At 44.0% G+C, this 21,238-nt stretch overlaps 1 protein-coding gene across 2 annotated transcripts in view; it reads left to right on the top strand.

The window, feature by feature from the left end:
* WDR7 (WD repeat domain 7) overlaps positions 1-21,238 on the top strand; it is a 222,565-nt gene that overhangs the window by 161,942 nt on the left and 39,385 nt on the right. For both annotated transcript variants that reach the window (XM_069963174.1, XM_069963173.1), the window contains 4 exons: positions 3,709-3,826; positions 9,549-9,698; positions 11,156-11,238; positions 15,744-15,843. In XM_069963174.1, coding sequence (XP_069819275.1) covers positions 3,709-3,826; positions 9,549-9,698; positions 11,156-11,238; positions 15,744-15,843 — 451 coding nt within the window. The remainder of the gene's footprint in view (positions 1-3,708; positions 3,827-9,548; positions 9,699-11,155; positions 11,239-15,743; positions 15,844-21,238) is intronic.

Genomic DNA, 21,238 nt, shown 5'->3' with positions numbered 1-21,238 from the left:
AGAAAAATGAAGAAATCGCCACTACGTACGGGACCGCATGTTACGCTACGGGCGTAAGTTACGCCATTTTCGTCCTCAAACAATGGTCTGGTTCATTTTTTACGGCGCCGCGTACGATCCGGGCGTAAGTTCGTACGTAGTGTGAACTGTGCAGCCGTACATCGTATACTTATTCACGGCCGCTCCGGCCGCTTATTCACGGAACGCGCTACGTCCGGAGACTTACGTAGTGTGAACATAGCCCCCAATGGGGATTCCGGCATTTTTTTTTCTCTATAGGGCAGCCGGGGTTGTTTGCTTTTTACCGTAACTTAAAGGGGTGTTCTGGAGTAAAAACACAGTTTTTAAATGGTTGTAGAAAGTTTTAAAGATTTGTAAATTACTTTTGTTTAAAAAAATCTCCAGTCTTCCAGTATGTATCAGCTGCTGTTTGCCCTGCAGGAAGTGGCGTATTCTTTACAGTCTGACGCAGTGCTCTCTGCCGCCACCTCTGTCCATGTTGAGGACTGTCCATAAAAAAATTGGACAGTTCCTGACATGGACAGAGGTGGCAGCAGAGAGCACTGTGTCAGACTGGAAATAATACACCTGCAGGACATACAGCAGCTGATAGTGTAAGACTAAAGATTTTTAAAAAGAAGTAATTTACAAATCTTTATAACCTTCTGACACCACTTGATTTTAATTTTTTTCCCCTTTAAACCCATTTGGCTTCAGGTGCCACCTTTACAGGAGTGCTGCTGGCTGCATCATGGCGACTTTCATATAGCAATGTCTGTTCACCTACAAGGGCCCCTTTATGTGACATCATGTCCTGCGGGTACAGAAGAACAATTACCCCCTCCGGACGGCTGTGAAGGAGTAGTAACAGTTGGCGATGCATCTGGAATAGGCCGGCCTTTGTCTGCAGCAGAAGCCGGGGTGCAGTGTGGCAGCTCCATCATCCGCAGCTTTTACTCTGAAAGCCGACATGTCGGCCAGCTGGTCCAGCTGCAGGAGGGGGTTAATCTCTGGCCACATATTACCACTCCTCAGCCATGGGGAAGAATTAGCAAGGAGCCTGTTGCTTTTATAACTGGTTTTTCCCCCAACCAGAAATAACATAAGTCGCTCTGTCAGCAGCGAAACACGCAGGGACTTATCACTATAGAGTAGTCATGTTTCTCCCTACATGGCTGCATGTTACAGATTATACCCTACTAGTACTCAGTATATAAGACCATAGATATAGATAGAAGGGAGGAACACTGTAAATATAAAAGTCATTATAAGTGTATGACGTGTACCATCATTATAGAGGCATGATCAGTGTAGATTTAAAGGGGTACTCCAGAGGGAAAAAATATTTATAAATCAGTTGGTGTCAGAAAATTATACAGATTTGTAAATTGGTCCTATATAAAAATCTCCAGTCTTCCAGTACTTATCAGCTGCTGTATGTTCTGCAGGAATTGGTGTATTTTTTTTCCCAGTCTGACACAGTGCTCTCTGCTGCCACCTCGGTTTGTGTTCAAAGCAGGAAAAGTTTTCTTGCCAGATTCCAAGAGCTCTTTGTACTGAGTTTTCCTAACCCCTTCTCCATTAGCCATGATTGACAGCTGTAATAGTGTCCAAGTTGGAAGCTCAAGCTGCCAATCATAGCTGGTCGGAGGGGCTGATATTGCTTTCAATGCAGAGGGCTCTGGGGGTAGCGAAGAAGAGACCACCCTGAGGGCACTAACAAGCTCCATGGTGGAGTCTACAGTTATACATGGATGTACTCCCCATCCATGACCATTTTATGGGACAGCTCAAACAGCTTCCAGGTTTATTTTAAAGGGTAAACATAGTCTGTCCAGTGTGACACAGTGCTCTCTGCTGCCACCTCTGTCCAGAGCAGGAGAGGTTTTCTATGGGGATTTTCTACTGCTCTGAACAGTTCCTGACATGAACAGAGGTGGCAGCAGAGAGCACTGTGTCAGACTGGAAAGAATACATCACTTCCTACAGAATAAACAGCAGCTGATAAGTAAGATTTGAAATTTATAAACAGAAGTAAATGACAGCTCTGTATAACTTTCTGACACCACTTGATTTAAAAGAAAAAAAAGAGTACCCCTTTAACAAAATTGGCAGGCTGTCTACCAGATTGGAAATCAGTAATAGATTTCAGGGAGTCTGAATCTGGACACCATAGTCGATTAGTTTAAAGTGTCACTGTCGTTTTTTTTGTTGTTGTTGCAGAAATCAATAGTACAGTCGATATTAATAAACTTTGTAATTGGGTTTATTAGGCAAATATGCCATTATCTGCATTCAAAAAGACTTTCCCCAGGTCCCCCCCCCCCCCACACACACTTCCTCTCTCTCATTCACTGCTCATTATCAGGAAATCTCGACTCTTTTACATCAGTCAAGCCCTGTATATTCTATGGAGAGGAGAGGGGGGAGATTAGTCGCCAGCAGAGAGCAGAGAACAAAGGATTACACAGCTGGAACTGTGTGAAAGCCGGTATAGAGAGGTCAGTGCTGACTTCAGAGGAAATAACCCGGTGATGTAGCTGTAAAATAACTTTGTTGTCCTGTTTTGGTGCCTCATCTCCCCCTCACCCCTCCCCTCTCCATGAACCATGAAGACAGGGGGGAGAGCTTCAAACTGCTTTTTCATGATAAAAATGCATATTTCGGCTAATAAACCCAATTACAAAGTTTCTTAAAATCGTCTGTACTAAAATTAATTAAATTAAATAGTACTAATTAAATGACAGTGACACTTTAAGGGACTTAGTGCTTTTTACAGCTCCACAGCCTCTTCTCATCCTCTAATCTCTGTAATATTATAGTAACGGTTCTTCTGATACTGTCGTGTTGTCCCATTATAGTGAATGGGACAATACTGCAGTACTATCATACTTCTCTACAGGAAAAATAAACGTGGCACCAATGCCTGAATTACCTCACAAATAGGGATGGTCCGAACCGAGTTCGGTACGGGTTCGTACAAACCCGAAGCCTCGGTAATGATTCCCGCTGTCTGCCCTCTCCGTGCAGCTGGAGGACCACATGGAAAACTGGGATACAGCCATAGCCATAGGCTGTATCTCAGTTTTCCAGGCGGTCCTCCTGCTGTATCCACCCGCTGCATGGAGCGGGCAGACAGCGGGAATCTGATGCCGAGCGTTCGGGTTCATACGAACCCGAACCTCGGCAGGTTCGGACCATCCCTACTCACAAACCTTCCATTGAGCCTCTGTGACCATTGTTCACCCTTATAACCCACATAGCACCTCGATATACCTGACCCCATTGCTAATCTTTGCCTTCATGGAGACGTAACTTTTACCCATTATCAAATCTTTAGATGACAAAGAGAAGCATGGAGGAGAGGAAGTTCTTTTCCTGGCTCTTCCCCATCTGTTATGTAAGGAGCCGTATTGCCGCTCCAAGGGCCTGATTTGTTAACAAGGCTCCTTTAACACCTCGGACACATTCACGTAGTGTTTTCAATCTTCACGCTTAATTATTCGATTTAGCGTTTGATGCGGGGACACCCTGACTTGTAATGGCCGGCCATTGTTGGGAGTCCATTATATTCTAACTGTTTGAGTGATCCCATTGACCCGGGACTGACATTATAAGCTGTGTCTAATCTTTTCACTCTATATATTTCTAATGCATACTTTTTTTTTGTTCTTCCCTCCCTTCCTTTTCTGGCTGATCCCTGTTTAGCATCACAATCGGGTTACCCCTGAGCCCGGCAGCTGACTCCGCCCGCTCTGCACGACACGCTCTGTCGCTCATTGCCACGGCCAGACCACCCGCCTTCATAACAACGATTGCTAAGGAGGTAAAAATCCTCTCCCCATCTTCTCCGTTCTGCATGGTTAAATCCGCCTCTCCTTCTCCGCTCTTCTATTAAAGTTTCCAAAGTCTTTTGTAAGTTTGTGTGATGTGTGTAGCATAATAACACCCCATGTTTAAGGCGGAACGGGGTCTTTTTCTGTTGTAAATGCATCGTTTTTGGTAAATTTTTAGTCTTTTTAAGTCAGGGGTAGGGAACCTTGGCCCTCCAGCTGTTGCAAAACTACAACTCCCATCATGCTAAAGCTTTGGCTGTCCAGCCATGATGGGAGTTGTAGTTTTGCAACAGCTGGAGAGCCAAGGTTCCCTACCCCTGACTTAAAGGGGTTATCCAGTGGTACAAATAAATGGCCACTTTTTTTCAGAGACAACACGACTCTTGTCTCCAGTTAAGGTGTGGGTTTGTAATTAAGCTCCATTCACTTCAATGGAACTGAGCAGCAAAACCCCACCCAAGCTGGAGACAAGAGTGGCTGTCTCTGGAAGAAAGTGACTATGTTTTTGTAGCACTGGATAACCCCTTTAAGTCATCCTCCAACAGAGACATCTGTCATTTGTTTAGGAGATGGGACTCTATCACAGGAGTAGGGAACCTTGGCCCTCCAGCTGTTGCGAAACTACAACTCCTATCATGCCTGGACAGCCAAAGCTTTAGCTTTGACTGTCCAGGTATGATGGGAGTTGTAGTTTTGCAACAGCTGGAGAGCCAAGGTTTCCTACCCCTATCCCCCATCAGTTATTCAACAATTGCATTCATATCTTATTCTGGGAAAGCCGGTGTGATTACAGTTACAGCATTAGGCTGGGTTCACACTACGTATATTTCAGTCAGTATTGTGGTCCTCAAATTGCAACCAAAACCAGGAGTGGATTAAAAACACAGAAAGGATCTGTTCACACAATGTTGAAATTGAGTGGATGGCCGTCATATTTTGGCAAATATTTGCTGTTATTTTAAAACAACGGCTGTTATATTGAAATAATGGCCGTTATTTACTGTTATATGGCGGCCATCCACTCAATTTCACCATTGTGTGGACAGAGTCTTTCTGTGTTTTTAATCCACTCCTGGTTTTGGTTGCAATATGAGGACCACAATACTGACTGAAACATATGTAGTGTGAACCCAGCCTTAAAGGGGTTAAAACACGCCGTCTTTCCACCAGAAACAGCACCACTCCTGTCCTCAGTTTGGATGTGGGGGGTTGCAGCTCAGTTCCATTGAAGTGAATGGAGCTGAATTGCAATACCACACACAACCTGAGAACAGGAGTGGCACTGTTTTTTTTCTAACCACTTTAATATCCTGAATGACAAAGCTTTCTAGTAATACACTGATACATTACGCACCTCTTTGTCACTAGATATGTAGGGACATCTGTTTTCAGGACCCTGAAAGAGATGCTTTGGGGATTTTTTTTTTAAATCAACTGGTGTCAGAATGGTATACAGATTTGTAAATTACTTCAATATAAAAATCTCCAGTCTTCCAGTACTTATCAGCTGCTGTATGTCCTGCATGAAGTGGTGTGTTCTTTCCAGTCTGACACAGAGCTCTCTGCTGCCACAGTGCTCTTTGCTGCCACCTCTGTACATGTCAGGAACTGTCCAGAGCAGGAGAGGTTTTCTATAGGGATTTGCTACTGCGCTGGACAGTTCCTGACATGGACAGAGGTGGCAGCAGAAAGCACTGTGTCAGACTGGAAAGAATACACCACTTCCTGCAGGACATACAGCAGCTAATAAGTACTGGAGAATTTAAATTGAAGTCAATTACAAGAGTACCCCTTTTAAAAAGGTAGGTGGCTGTATAGGGGCTGGCTTTCCCAGAATGCATATATGGCAGTGGGCCTCGTACTTCTTCTCATATGGAGCATGCTATAAGGATACAGCCCAATTGCTAGAGCTGGTGTAGGGATACACTGTGCTGCAATGCATGCTGGATGCAGAGTATGCACCATCATTGAAGATGAGGAAGAATAAATAACCGCATCACATGTCCTGCAGGAAAGCAGGGCAGCTCACCGCTTTAGAAAGGTAAGTGATCTTCTAGGTTGCCTAATAAAGGAATTACCTATTAGAAAACCATAGCTGCTTTCTTCCAGAAACAGCGCCACTCTTATCTTCAGTTTTTGTATGGTATTGCAGCTAACGTCCATCGAGTTGTAATACCACACACAACCTGAGGACATGGGAGGTGCTGTTCATGGATAACCCTTATTTTCATGTTTTTATTTTAATGACACTTTTAGGAATCGGACAACAATAAGAAATCTGTTTATTACTGAAAACAATAAAAAATGACACACTTCTGGTGTTGCTGCATTCGTATTAGGCTGGGTTTACATACATAAGTTGCATCCGTTTCAGGGTTTGCTTGTTTTTTGTAAGAAACTGACCACAACTGATGTCAGAGTTAGTGGTAGTCCTTCCCCCAAAGCACCAAAACAGCTTATTAGCATAGGGATTAAAGGAGAACTCCAGGCTGGGGAGGGGGGAAGATGAAAGAAGTAGCATGCTCTCCCCTCCAGCGCTAGTGGCGGTATCCCACAGCTCCGGTCCTGTCCGCTTCTGGAGTAGGGACCTGAGATGTGACCTGTCAGGCCCACTTGGCCAGGCCGGGACCACGCTACGACCGCTGGCTGGCTGAGCAGGGCTAACACGTCAGATCCCCACTCAGAACCAGAAGCGTCCGGGATGGTGAGACCGGAGCTGGGAGATACTGTAGCGGGGGAGGAGAGAGCATGCTACATCTTTTCTCCTCCCCCTCCCCAGCACTCTGCCAAAAGTCACCCCAGCCTGGAGTTCTCCTTTAAACGTCCTCTAACCTGCTGATAGTTTCCCCTTAAATTAACGGCTGTGCCTGTAAAGGAATATGGATTTGCCGCAGTAACCAGTAACTTCCTCTTGGACTGCTATAGAGTTTATAAATTGCCTCCTGTCACTGCTCAATAGATATGTAGGGGCTGATTTACTGACGTATTCCTGACTGCAAATTGTCAGGCTTTTGTCCATTCCCCCTTAGTGTTTCAACATATTTATTAAAGCAGCGCAACACAATTTTTCCAAAACCCGTCATTTTTGTCCAAAAACCCTCCAAGTAGAAGTGTCGTGGGTGTGTTCTTTAAAACCTGTCACAATCGACAGATTTATTAAGCTGAAAATTGATGCATTGTTAGTAAATGAGGCCCATGGTGTATATATACAGTGTAATATATATATATATATATATATATATATATATATGTGTGTATACTATAGCTATATTATTAATTATAATGACATACACGTGACAATCTCTGTCTCCTCTAGTCATAGCCCATATTGGTTGTGGCGGTGACATTTCTGGCCGCCGTGTCCCCTCCGCACATCTCAGGCTATTAGAGAAAGCTGCCGTAATTATTGAAGGTTTTCTCATCCTCATGAGAGCGTTCAGCGGCTGCAGCCCGCTTTACTACTCTTTATGGCAAAATTGAAATAAAAGCCAATTGATCTCCCTATCATTCAGAGAGACAGCCAATACGTCGATACTGCTCTAAAGTGCATGAAATAATCTTCACAGGTTAAAATAACAGCGAGGTATAAAGCGTCGCATAGATGTAGTATAAAGGGCTAATTAATCTGGTGAACTTTCACCCCTAGTGGCCACTTCTGGTACTGTCATTGTATTGTATTGCTGCACTATTGCAAAAGCGAAATGTCATTGACAATACTGCACCTCAATAACCGACAGGTCACATGGTACTCTACAATAGACATTACATTACTTCCCTCCGATGACTGAACGCACTGCTTTTGTTCTATTATTATTATTATTATTATTATTATTATTATTAACCATTCAGTTTAGATGCATGTGTGAGATATACAATATTATGCCAGATATTGGAAAAATGTTTAGTTTTACATAAGTATAGAGGGAGCAGGGTCTTACCAGAGCTCTATGGATGCAGTATTATTGGCATGACAGTACGAAGTCAGACCAGCTCCCCATTTCTCCTCTTTCTTTACAATCTCCCTTTTTTTTTCCTGCCTAGTTTTTCTTTCTTTCCCCCTACCATTTTCCTTTTTTCTCCTCTCCCTCCTCCCCTTCCTACTTCCTAGTTTTCCTGGTTCTCTCCTCACCCTCCCCTTTTCTTCCTACTTTCCTTCCTCTCTCTCTCTCTTTCTCTCTCCTCCCCTCCCCCTTTCCCCCCTGTCTTTATCTCTTTCTCCCTACTCCTTATCCCTTCTCTCTTTTCCTCCTTCGTTTCTCTCTCCTATCATCCTTTCCTTCTTTCTATAATTTTTTTCTCTCCTTTTCTCCTTTTTTCCTTTTCCTTAATCTTTCACTCCCCCTTCTTTCTTTCTTTCTTTCTTTCTTTCTTTCTTTCTTTCTTTCTTTCTTTCTTTCTTTCTTTCTTTCTTTCTTTCTTTCTTTTTCTTTCTCTTTCTCTCTCATCCTTCCATCTATTTCTCTTATGCCCTCCCTTTCTCTCTTTTCCTCTTTCCCCCTGCTTCTCTTTTTCTCCTTCCCTTATTTCTTCCCCTCCTCTTTCCCTTTCTCTCTCCTCAACCACCCCTCTCTCTATCTCTCTCTTTCTATTCTATTCTCCTCTCTCCCTCTCCCCTTTTTTTTCTATAGCTGTCTCTCTCTTTTTTCCTCTCCCTCTCCTTTTCTCCCCACTCCTTCTCTTTCTTCCTCCTTCCCTTCTTTCTCTTTCTCCTGCTCCTTAGTATACTCTTTGTCCCCCTCTCTTTCTTCTTCCTTCTCCTCATATTCTCTCTCCCTTTTCACTCCTCCCCCTTGTCATTATACCCTTTGTCTCTCTCTGTCCTTTTCTCTCTCTCCCCATCCTCCTTTCCTTTCTCTCTTGTGCTCTTTCTCCCCCATTCCTTTTCTCTTTCACCATCTTCTGTCCCACCTTCCCTCTTTAGTCCTCTTCCCCACTTCTCTCTCACTCTTTCTCTCTCGCTCTCTCTTTCTCTGACTCTCTCACTCTCTCCCTCTTTCTTTCTTTCTTTCTTTCTTTCTTTCTTTCTTTCTTTCTTTCTTTCTTTCTTTCTTTCTTTCTTTCTTTCTTTCTTTCTTTCTTTCTTTCTTTCTTTCTTTCTTTCTTTCTTTCTTTCTTTCTTTCTTTCTTTCTTTCTTTCTTTCTTTCTTTCTTTCTTTCTTTCTTTCTTTCTTTCTTTCTTTCTTTCTTTCTTTCTTTCTTTCTTTCTTTCTTTCTTTCTTTCTTTCTTTCTTTCTTTCTTTCCTCCCTCCCTGATATCTGCCTGTGCTATGTTCGTTCCTGACCTGTAGCTGACAGCGGCCGGGCCCTCCTGTCTATGCTGATGCTCTGAGTATCCTGACTGTTTAATGGGCTGAATAGAGAGCAGATAATGCACATGCTAGTGATCAGCCATAACTGTGCTACATGGAGGACTCTGCTAACATTGCATCTCCTCCATCCTCCCTAATGCTTTCCTGTGCAGTTAATAGCTGTGGAATGCAAGCCATACATTTTCTGTATATTCCACCTATTCTCACCATTAACTCAGCTGTAATATGGATACATATAATATGGGTGTCGTGAATAAGGCGAATCTACATTGATGTCGGACCCAGTTAGACCAAAGGAAGTTTAACTTTAGGCACCCCCAGTTTTACCAGCCCTCTTCTGTCATTTATGGGAGTTACTCTTCTAAATAATAATTGTAATACCGTTCTGCTTTTATCCCTCCAGGTGCACAGACACACCGCCATGGCCGCCAACACCCAGTCTCAGCAGAATATACACACCACTGCTTTGGCCCGAGCGAAAGGAGAAATACTGAGGGTCATCGAAATACTGATAGAGAAGATGCCATCCGATGTGGTGGATCTCTTAGTGGAGGTATATATGTCAGGATGCCCCACACAGTCACATCTCCTGCCCTATCTATCATGTTCTGTACTGTACTACTAGTATTACTAATACTACCCCTACACAGCCACACATGTCCCGCTCTATCCATCATGTTCTATACTTTACTACTACTACTTCAACTACTACTACTACCACCACCCCTACACAGCCGCACATCTTCTGCCTTGTCCATCATGTTCTATACTCTACTACTACTACTACTACTACAACAACCCCTACTACTTCTTTACTACTACTGCTACTACTACCACTACTACTATTACCGCTACTACTACTGCTACCATTACTACTACTGCCACTACTATTCCTGCTACTACTACTCCTACACAGCTGCACATCTCATGCTTTATCCATCATATTCTTTACTGTACTATTACTACTACTACTGCTACCACTACTGCCACTACCACCACCACCACTACTACTACTACTACCACTACTACTACTAATGCTCTACTACCACTACTACAGCCACCTCTACTACTATTACTACTACTGCATCTACTATTGCTGCTACTACTACTCCTACACAGCTGCACATCTCCTGCCTTATCCATCATATTCTTTACTGTACTATTACTGCTACCACTACTGCCACCACTACTATTACTGCGCTAATACCACTACTACAGACACCTCTACTACCATTACTACTACTGCCACTACTATTACTACTACCCTTACACAGCTGCACATCTCCTGTCTTATCCATCATACTCTTCACTGTACTATTACTACTACTATCACTACTACTATGACTACTACTGTACAGAGGTGTTTTGTTTGTATGGGGTCATAGAAATCAATGAGGCTGCATGCGTGAAAGGGGACCTAATGTATCTTGATTCGTCTAAATATATAACAATTTTTAGGCTTTAACCTGCACCACATGATGAAATAATGTGAAAGTTTTGGTCTATTATACAGGAAGAAACCAGACACTTTCTAGAGGAACATAGAACGTTTATTAATGCAAATCTCATTTCTAGGTCAAAAAAAGGGACATGTAAGGGGCAAAGAGGGACAGAGGGACGTGAGTCAAAAGTAGGGACTGTCCCTCCAAAAGAGGGACACTTGGGAGGTATGCTACTACACAGCAGCACATCTCCTGCCATGTTCTATTCTGTACTACTGTAGCCCCCCAATCCACGTAGTGAGGTGGCTGCTGCATCCAGGTGGAAAATGAGAGGTGCCTCGCTGTTCCCTCCAGTCACTTCTCTGTAGACAATGCATTCATACACCTCCTGTCTTTGTCCGGAGGGGGACACTCATCAGGCTGGTCAGGGGTTCCCCTTTCTCCACATAGATGAGGGTCCCAGATATTTAGGATATATTCTATGTACAGAATTGGAATTCCCCTTTATCTATGCATAATGTGCATAACGTTCTACACCTGCTGATTATTGTTTGCTTTCATGTTAAAGGTTATGGATATCATCATGTACTGCCTGGAAGGATCATTGCTGAAGAAGAAGGGGCTGCAGGAGTGCTTCCCTTCTATATGTCGGTAGGTTTCTCTCTCCCAGCTTTTGTTATACTCCTAATACGGCTGCTCATCTCAGTATACTGTATATTGTGAGTGAGTATTCCCACATGACAAACTCCACTCTGCTACATCTGCATCCTGTAAGTGTATAATATAAAAAGGCTATATAAATAAACTGATCTTATAGACCAGGAATAGAGAACCTTGGCTCTCCAGCTGTTACAAAACTTTAGCATGATGGGAGTTGTAGTTTTACAACAGCTGAAGAGCCAAGGTTCCCTACTCCTGGTCTATAGACCTTCCCTATTACCTGTCAGTACTATCTGACGTTTGGAAAGTTGTAAAACAACTTTTTGCAGCGACCACATGGTCCTTACCCAACTTTCTATGACTCCTGAATGGCCAATATGTGGGAGCTCAGGATGTATCAGTGCAGAACTGAACCAAGTCTATAGGATTTAGAAAGGTGGCCCCCTTAGCTGTCACCCAGCTTTCCCAGGAAAGGATGTACCCATGAAATTGGTGTGTAGAGTGTGTAAGAGGTTGTCAGTAGTGGCTGGAGGATGTGTACTTGCCTCTGGTTTGCAGATGTAGATAAATGGAGATGAAGCTGAAGCGTCTGAGCTATCAGCCAGCAGAACTGCTTGTTCGACAGAATCCTTTTTTGTCCGAGATAATTGAAAACGGAGCTTTTATTACCTTGCATCTTAATTACCTTCCCCTGTGAATCGGGCGCTGTGATGAAGTTCCACTTGTAAAACGTGAGTTATTTGCTGTCCCGCTCTCTATTAAATCCTCTGATGGAGCCCGCGGTAAGCAAATGACCAGACGAGAGCGCCGACAGGTCAGGAAGAAGGCAGCTCTCATTGTATGGTCTGTACAGATACATCCCCATAATCTGCACTTCATTCTGTATTATCAGACGGCCTGAAGATCATACACATAAAAGATAGGATAAAGTTTACCTTACATGTCATATAGCTGTGTGCAGAGCGGGGGAGGAGGCGGCTTATTGATCCTAAGAACTAGAGCTGAGCATGCACAAGTCAGATTGTTCAGCACTTAAATACTGGGGAGTTAAAGAAGTTGGATGCAGCCCTAGGGAGTCCGGGAAAACATGGATACGTTTATGGCCTTTGGTTGTATCCTTGTTTTCCAGGACTCCCTAGGGCTGCATCCAACTTCTTCAGCCACCGCTAATCAAATGCTGAACAATCGGAGTCGAGCATGCTCCAGTTTCTTGTCTCGTCTGCATATCCCAAGACCCGACCCGCTCCACTCTTTATGTAAAAGCTGAAGAATCTGAAAATTTTATGAAAAAGCTTAAAGGAGTTTTCCGTGTTTTATAAAAGTTGCTAAGGCCTTCGAAAAATGGAAAAGAAAAAAAACTATAGTTTTCCTCCCCTCGTTGCCCCACGGCTCCCATTAGGCTCTTTCCGGTCCAAAGTGATTTTTTGAAGCAGGATTTGTCCGCTCAGTCCATCACTGGCTGAGAGGGGAGAACATTTTTTTTTAAATAAACTAATTTACACTGGAGCTTTGGGGGTCCTATTCTCAAGATGGAATTAGACACGGCTTCACGATTCTGTGGGTAAGGAATAAGTGCCCAAAATAGCAAAACCGCTTTAAGTTTCATGGCTGAGATTTAAGGCTCTGTAGGAAACCAAAAAGCCTAATATATTTTTTGATATATATATATATATATATATATATATGCAAAGAAGGGGTCCGAGGAGCCTCAGTTGCGAGTCTCAAAACACGGGAATAGCCAGATATCCCTCTCTCCAGAGAAGGAAGCCTGTTGCCAAAGGGTGCCTCCTAGTGGGGAGAGCACCAAACCACCCTGATACATAGTGCCTCAGGTCCTCACTCTGTTGCGAGCTTTGGGACCTAAATAGGGAAACACCAGGGTGGCCCCTGTAAGTCAAAGTCTAACTCTGTGGTGAGTATAACGACATAAGACAAGGGTTACCAAGGCTAGGCTTTTTTGCTGTTCTCCCTGCATTCAATGATTGTTGTGTTTTGTTGGTCTATTTTTCATTGCCCCCGGTAGCCAGAATCCTACTCCACACTGACGAGGGGCAAATACCCCGAAACTGCAGTCTGTGGATGGATGCCTAGCCTTGGTAACCCTTGTCTTATGTCGTTATACTCACCACAGAGTTAGACTTTGACTTACAGGGGCCACCCTGGTGTTTCCCTATTTAGGTCCCAAAGCTCGCAACAGAGTGAGGACCTAAGGAACTATGTATCAGGGTGGTTTGGTGCTCTCCCCACTAGGAGGCACCCCTTGGCAATGGGCTTCCTTCTCTGGAGAGAGGGATATCTGGCTATTCCCGTGTTTTGAGACTCGTAACTGAGGCTCCTCAGACCCCTTCTTTGCATATTCAAATTTTGTAGGGGACAATTAATGGAGACTCGTAAATGAGTACTCCATTGGATTTTTTCGCTGTTCCCGAGTTCAGTGATTGTTGTGTTTTGTTGGTTATATATATATATATATATATATATATATATATATATATATTATATATATTTATATATATAGAGCCAATGTATGAGCCCAAAGGAAGGCAGACCTATCGGTACTTTGTCTTAGCAGCTCCATATGGACAACATCAGCTTTTCCAACAAGAAAGTTCACCATTAGAGGGCGCTCACTCACAGATTTATTGTTGAGTTCAGTTGAAGGTGTGTATACTGTATGTCATCATCTATCATCTATGAGGTAGTGACGACAGTATCCAAGATGATCCCCTACACCTTTCTCTATATCTGCCTAGTAATTTTGGGCCAGTAGACAGGATAACAGAAGTAAATAGGCGGGTCTGTTATAAACCCAATTCTGCCTGTGCAGCCTCTGGATTCTATCATCTGCACAAACCCATTCATAATCATTGGTGAGGACTGACCGGACTTCATTTGCCTCTAAGATTGACCAGCCAAGTGTGTTAACTCCCCCCCAAGGAAAGCCAAGACAGATTGCCGGATGTTTTCCTCATTGGTCGCTGTCTGTGAGGAATGAGATCTATTAAATGCTTGGTGAGGTTTATTCCTGGAGAAATGAGATTTCCAGCAGCCGCGGCTCTCCCCGGGCAAACATCACTCCTGGAAGGTCCAGATACCGCTCAGCTGCCAGACACCTTTAACAAAGAAGAATGGATGTATTCACCTATTAATACCTCCTTAAGTTATTTTTGTCGCCTTCCAGAACACAGTGAATCCTTGTGTTCGTCTTTACGCTGCGACCATATAACCCCACTTACGTGTCATAGAGCAAAAGTATTACAGTGCCGGATTAGTGGAGGATATCTTGATAGTCCGGCACTGGAGTTATATCGGGAGAAGGAACACTGCCTGAGGACTCACGTCTCAGGATTAGCAGTCAGTCAGTATGGTAGGCCCGCATACTAAAAGTGCACAACGCTCTCCAGACTCTGATACACAAGGGCTGCTCAGTTGAAATGCAATATATCTAACCCTTGTCTGTCCAAACAGCATTTGTTGGGGGAAGAGTCTTTTGTTCCTGGAGAGATAAGTTGCCACCGATGCGTAGCCCTCCTTTCTCCATAGAGAAGATGAGTATTGTTGTGCGGAGATGCCAAACTGTTCAAACCGGAACATTGGCAATTGGCAGCCTTAGAGATTCCAGGGCTGCAGCCAAATCAGTCTAATGCCGGTGTAGTTCAAGTTTGGAGAACATTTCCAAACAGTTTGGCATCTCCACCCAAGAGTAGACATGAGTTAAAGTTTTTCGTGACAACGTGAAAGTGAATTGCTACCTTAATGGAGTATTCCAGTGTTTTATAGAAAAAGATAATATGCTGCTGGCTAGGGCAGGGGGGGAAGAGAGAAAATAGGCATACTTGCCTAACCCTGTTCCCCTACAGCTCCCATTGATCTCCTTTAGGTCCCCTGGTCATCTTCCTGTTTCCATGATTGGTGCAGGGCTCAGCCAATCACTGGTCAAGACAGGAGATTACTACAGCCAATGGGCAGATCCAGCACCAAGTTCTCTTCTTGGAAAGAGGAGGTAGAGAAACTATCAGGGGACCGAAGGGGAGATAAATGGCATCTGCAAGGGACCAGGATTAGATAAGTATGGTCTTTTTTTTTTTTTCTGATCGTTCGGTGTTTGAATACCAGTGGCTGAAGAAGTTGGATGCAGCCATAGACCATATCTGTATTTTCCAGGACTCCCTAGGGCCGCATCCAACTTCTTCAGCCACCAGTTGTCACATGGCGATTGATCGGACTGGAGCATGCTGGAGTTGCCCTCATCTCTAACAGCGAGGTCCATAAGGACTTGGAGTCTGGTGTGGAAGACCCGAGCCCTGACCTCAACCCCATCCAACACATAGTCCAGGGACTGTGAGCCCGACCTCTCCCCACCTCCACACAACACTTTTGGGATAGGAACATAAATGAGTCCATGCTGAATGGGGTGTTCTGTGAATGTACCGAAAAATCTAATTCTTAAAAGACCCTTTAAACTCCCTTCTCCATTCTGTATTGTGTTCCTCTAGATTCTACATGGTGAGTTACTGCGAGCGCAGCCACAGAATAGCGGTGGGAGCGCGTCTTGGCTCGGTCGCCCTGTACGATATACGGACTGGTAAATGCCAGGTAAGGCGGAGGGGGGGCGGAGCTTCCACAGTTTTGCGCACTCTTGCAGCAGCTTATTTGTCTCATCGCTGTGTAATATTTTGTCTAATGCGATAAAGATCGATATTTTAATGAAGAGAGTAAGCAGCCGGTGCTCTCTGTTATCAGGAGATCAGAGGGCAGGGCAGGCGGCGGCAGATAAGAAATTAAACCCCTTGCCGCTCTGCAGAATGTGCATTATGTTTTTGCTGTCATCAGATCTCGTTGCTTGTGGCTCTTTGAACCGGACACGTTTTAATCTAATGAAATGTAGAGAGCGCCTGTCAGCTGATCAATGGAAGGTGCCATCTGCTTTCTGTTTCCTTAAAGGGAACCTGACTACAGTTTCAGCAAACTTTGAAAAAGGACATTGTTGAGTTATAAGAAATCTGAGCTTATCCTTGGGCAGGTGGGGATAGCCTCACAACTCTGCTGCAGCGGCCACTGCTGGGCAACGGTGGTCATACATGGCGTCCATAGAAATGGAATACATGGTCATGCTGGAATCCTGAGCAGACATGAGCACCGGCCATGGGCACATATCTCTATGTGATGGGGACAGAAGGGGAAGTGTTCCTGCTTGAGAAGAGCACCATAAAGGCCAGGGATGGGGAACATTCGACCCTCCAGCTGTTGCAAAACTACATTTTATATCATGCCTGGATAGGCAAAGTGAAGCTTTGGCTGTCCAGGCATAATGGGAAATGTAGTTTTGCAACAGCTGGAGGCCCAAAGTTTCCTCATCCCTGTTATAGGCCATTCATACTCTACTGGGAATTCCAGTGATAAGGAGTTGGCTTTCCCTTTAGGATAGTGTTTGTGCTCCTTTAAAGTGTCACTGTCGTAATTTTTTTTTTTTTTTTGCAGAAATCAATAGTACAGGTGATTTTAAGAAACTTTGTTATTGGGTTTATTAGGCAAATATGCCATTATCTGCATTCAAAAAGCCTTTTCCCAGGTCCCCCCCTCCCTCCTCTCTCTCATCCACTGCTCATTATCAGGAAATCTTGACTCTTTTACATCAGTCGAGCCCTGTGTAACCTATGGAGAGGGGAGGGGGGAGGAGGGAGATTAGTCGCCAGCAGAGAACAGAGGATTACACAGCTGGAGCTGCGTGAAAGCTGGTATTCAGAGGTCAGAGAGGTCAGCGCTGACTTCAGAGGAGATAGCCCGGTGATGTAGCTGTAAATTAACTCTTTGTTGTCCTGTTTTGATGCCTCATCTCCCTCCACCTCTTCCCTCTCCATAAGAGAACCATGAAGACAGGGGGAAGAGCTTCAAACTGCTTTTTCATGATAAAAATGCAATACAAAGTTTCTTAAAATTGCCAGTACTATTGATTTCTGTAAAATAAATTTAAACGACAGTAACACTTTAAAGGGAAACTGACAGCAAGGATATGCAAATATCCATGTTGCAAGTTTACGAATTACCTACAAAGAGGGCATCCCATTGGTACCTTTCTGATGTCTTTGTCACCCCGCTTCTTTGGAAAGAGTGCTGTTTATATCAGGCTGACAAGGTCAAAGAGGAGGAGCCTGTGACTCTCTGCACCCGCCCTGCTCTCCGGCCACCACTGTTTCTCCAGGCCTTCCCTGCCTCTACTGAGAATGATTGACAGCCAGAAGGGGCATGCGTGGCCTGGAAACAAAGCAGGGTGGGTGTAGACAGTGTTACAGACCTGCCCCTCTGACACTGTCAGTCCGAAATTTTTCCAAAAAAGGGGGATCACAAAGCCAAGAGAAAGATACCAATAAGATATATTCTTTGTAGGTAACTTGGAATTGAAAGCAAAGATATTTGCATATTTGTTCTGTCAGTTTCCCTTTAAGAAGCCTTGGAACATGACTGGGGATTTAATAAGCCATTAAATCTCCTATGTGATAGGGAGTCATTCAGTGGTTTTGCTATTGTCTGTGTTGCAGGATACATATTAGCTGTCAGTAGTATCAGTCACATGTTGGTGCACAGCAGGTGCTGACCCCACTCCGTATCCATACAGTGAATGACCCTGTAGATGTTTCTGTATTGTCTGCAGTAAGCCATGGCCGCCACTCATTCCCTGGGCTGTGATATAACTGTGAGCAGCAGAAAAGATTCTGCAGGTGTCAGCAAAGTCTCTTCAAGGCGTAGTGCAAAGTGGTGGATGTCAGCGCCTGGTAGGAAATCACCAGCCGGCACACTAGGGAGTTATCTTGTGGAACGAGAAGTCTTAGGAAAAAACTCATGGCAGCTTTTCTGATGTCCATCTTGGTTGTGGACCAAATAGAATTCTATATAGTCCTTCACAGTTCCATCTGGTTCTGTAAATTATTCTGTAGGTCACTAGTGCTATAGCATTGCAGGCAGAGCTCTCTGCTCTTTGGTTGGGGGTGGGGACGACATATAGTGGTGTTAGCTAAGGATCTTAAAGGGGTACTCCATTGAAAAAATTGTAATTATTTGTATGGATTTGTAATGAAATTGCATTTAAAAAAGCTCAATTGTTCCAGTACTTATCAGCTGCTGTATGTCCTGCAGGAAGTTATTTATTTTTTTCCCCACTTTGTTTGCTGCTCTCTGCTACCTCATTGATAGACAGGATTTTTTAATAGAAGTAAATTACAAATCTATATAATCTGTGGGACATAGTCAGTGGTACCAGCTGACTATGTAATGTACATGGGCGAGACTGGTTGACTATCAAATCTACATGAGCAGGACTAGCCAACTCCTAATTTACATGGCCGTGCTGGCGGGACTGGCCAACTCTAATGTGCAAGGGCCATGCTGGCTGGACTGGCTAGCTGTAATGTACATGGGCCATGCTGGCCAGACTGGCCAACTCTAATGTACATGGGCCATGCTGCCTGGACTGGTCAACTCTTATGTACATTGGCCATGCTGGCAGGACTGACCAACTCCTAATGTACTTGGGCCGTGCTGGCGGGACTGGACAACTCTAATGTACATGGGCCATGCTGGAGGGATTGGCCAACTCTAATATACATGGGCTGTGCTGGAGGGACTGGTCAACTCCAATGTACATGGGCTGTACTGGCGGGACTGGCCAATTCTAATATACATGGGCCGTGCTGGTGGGACTAGCCAACTGTAATGTACATGGGCCATGCTGGCAGGACTAGCCAACTCTAATGTACATGGGCTGTGCTGGCGGGACTAGCCAATTCTAATATACATGGGCCGTGCTGGTGGGACTAGCCAACTCTAATGTACAGTACATTGGCTGTGCTAGCGGGACTGGCCAACTCTAATGTACATGGGACTTGCGGATTATGTAATGTACATGGGAAGCATCAATCCAATATGCATTGCCAACTATCCACCCAACAGCAGGGGAATATGCACTTTTTTCTACGCTGGGCGTACACATGTATGAGGGATTCAGGCGGAATAAGTGTCAACCAAGGTATAGGCACCATTGTGGGGATCCCTAAAGGGCTTGTATCTTGACTTAAATATAAATAGCACCCTGGCCCTGGGTAACCATAGCTACTTTCTTGCAAAAAGAGCGCCACCCCTGTCCTCAGGTTCTGTGTGGAACTGAGCTGCGAAACCACACACCCTGAGGACAGGAGAGGTGCTCTTTCTGGAAGAAAGCGGCCATGTTTTTTATGCCTGGATACACCTACTATGGGATGATGATGAGGGGGGTCTATGGAAGCCCCTCTGCTCCAATTCGCTGTATGATCCTTGCTGCCACGGTTCCCACTTTGTCGCACTGTACGTTCTGCACCTCTATAAATGACCTTATACAAGTCCAGGGTTTTTTTCTTTACCCTTTTGAATGAAAATGTTATTTTGCTTAAATCTGATAAAATCCCGAGCAATCAATATTGTAAAATTAGATTGTCCCCTTTGAGAAGGAAAATACAATAAAATTACGAATAATAAAAAAAAAATTCTGGAATCCTTTTGGTAACATTCTTGGTTATTGGCGCGGTGCATTTGTAAACGGAACGGGGGCGAGATAAGAGCCAGCCGTGGTGGCAGCCGCCGCCTGTACCGGCAAGGGCAAACAAAGCCAGGGGGGAGATTTCCATTGCAGATTCATCCAGGCTTGTGTGTGGCAGTCAGCACTTAGCTAGGCTTTTTATCCACACCTCTGACCTCCGCTAACCACTTCAGAAACATCTCTGGAAATATGGGGCAGGCGCTGCCGATATGGAGATGGAGGGCGGCTATTGATTTAGAGGTCTGGAACATGTTTGATTTGTTTATTCCCTGCAATAGTAACGCAAAAAGGCTCAATGAACGGACTTAAGAGATTGTTAAAGATGAGCTGCCCCCTCCATAAGTCACATGCTGTGAGCTCCTTAGATATGGTTTGAACTATTATGTCAGAATCCAGTATGGAAATCTGGTATTCCTGGTGTCTTAGTTGCTTTCTATCTTCATTTATACTATTGGTTTTCTTAAAGGGGTACTCCAGCAAAAAAAAAAAAAAAAAAATGAATAGACTGGTGTCAGAAAGTTATAGAAATTATTTCTATTAAAAAAAATCTCCAGTCTTTCAGTACTTTTCAGCTGCTGTATGTCCTGCAGGAAGTGGTGTATTATTTCCAATCTGACACAGTCCTCTCTGCTGCCACCTCTGCAGTCCATTTTAGGAACCTGTTTGGCATATGGAGAAAAAGGAGGACCAGGATTGGCACTGCTTTTGTTGATGGAATCTTTATTACGACAGCACAATACATTTTAGGAACTGTCCAGAGCTGTAGCAAACCCCCATTAAAAAAAACCTCTCCTGCTCTGGACAGTTCCTGACATGGACAGAGGTGGCAGCAGAGAGCACTGTGTTAGACTGGAAAGAATACACCACTTCCTGTAGGACATACAGCAGCTGATAAGTACTGGAAGACGGGAGATTTTTTTAATAGAAATAATATACAGATCTAAATAACTTTCTGACACCAGTTGATTTGAAAGCAGTGGGGGGTTTTCGGAGCACCCCTTTAAATTAAAGTGCCCATACACCTCAAGTAGCCACCTGTTCACCCCTGCACTTTACTGTTCCCAATTTCAATACGCAGGTAATGACCGTTTAAATATTTGTATCCCCTGAAATACCCTTAAAGGCCGTGCACACTTTAGGGGGTTGTCTTTGTCCTGTTCCTGTGTATGTGACTGGGTAATCGAGACCGCCCTGGGCCTAATAAAGTCTTCCGGGGCTGTCTAGTTAGTGTCCTGTACCTCCAGCAGGTTGTACATGCACAGGCAGTAATGTACCGTCACTTAGCTATATCTCATTATGATTCTTTTTCTGACTATGATTAACTATAATTCATTATTTATCTATTTTTTGTAGTCTTTGTATTGCATTATTATTATTATTATTATTATTATTATTATTATTATTATTATTATTATTATTATT

The sequence above is a fragment of the Dendropsophus ebraccatus genome, chromosome 3, assembly GCF_027789765.1.
Source record: "Dendropsophus ebraccatus isolate aDenEbr1 chromosome 3, aDenEbr1.pat, whole genome shotgun sequence".
NCBI lineage: Eukaryota > Metazoa > Chordata > Amphibia > Anura > Hylidae > Dendropsophus > Dendropsophus ebraccatus.
The sequence above is the reverse complement of the archived record's forward strand: the minus strand, read 5'-3'. Positions and strand labels throughout refer to the sequence as shown.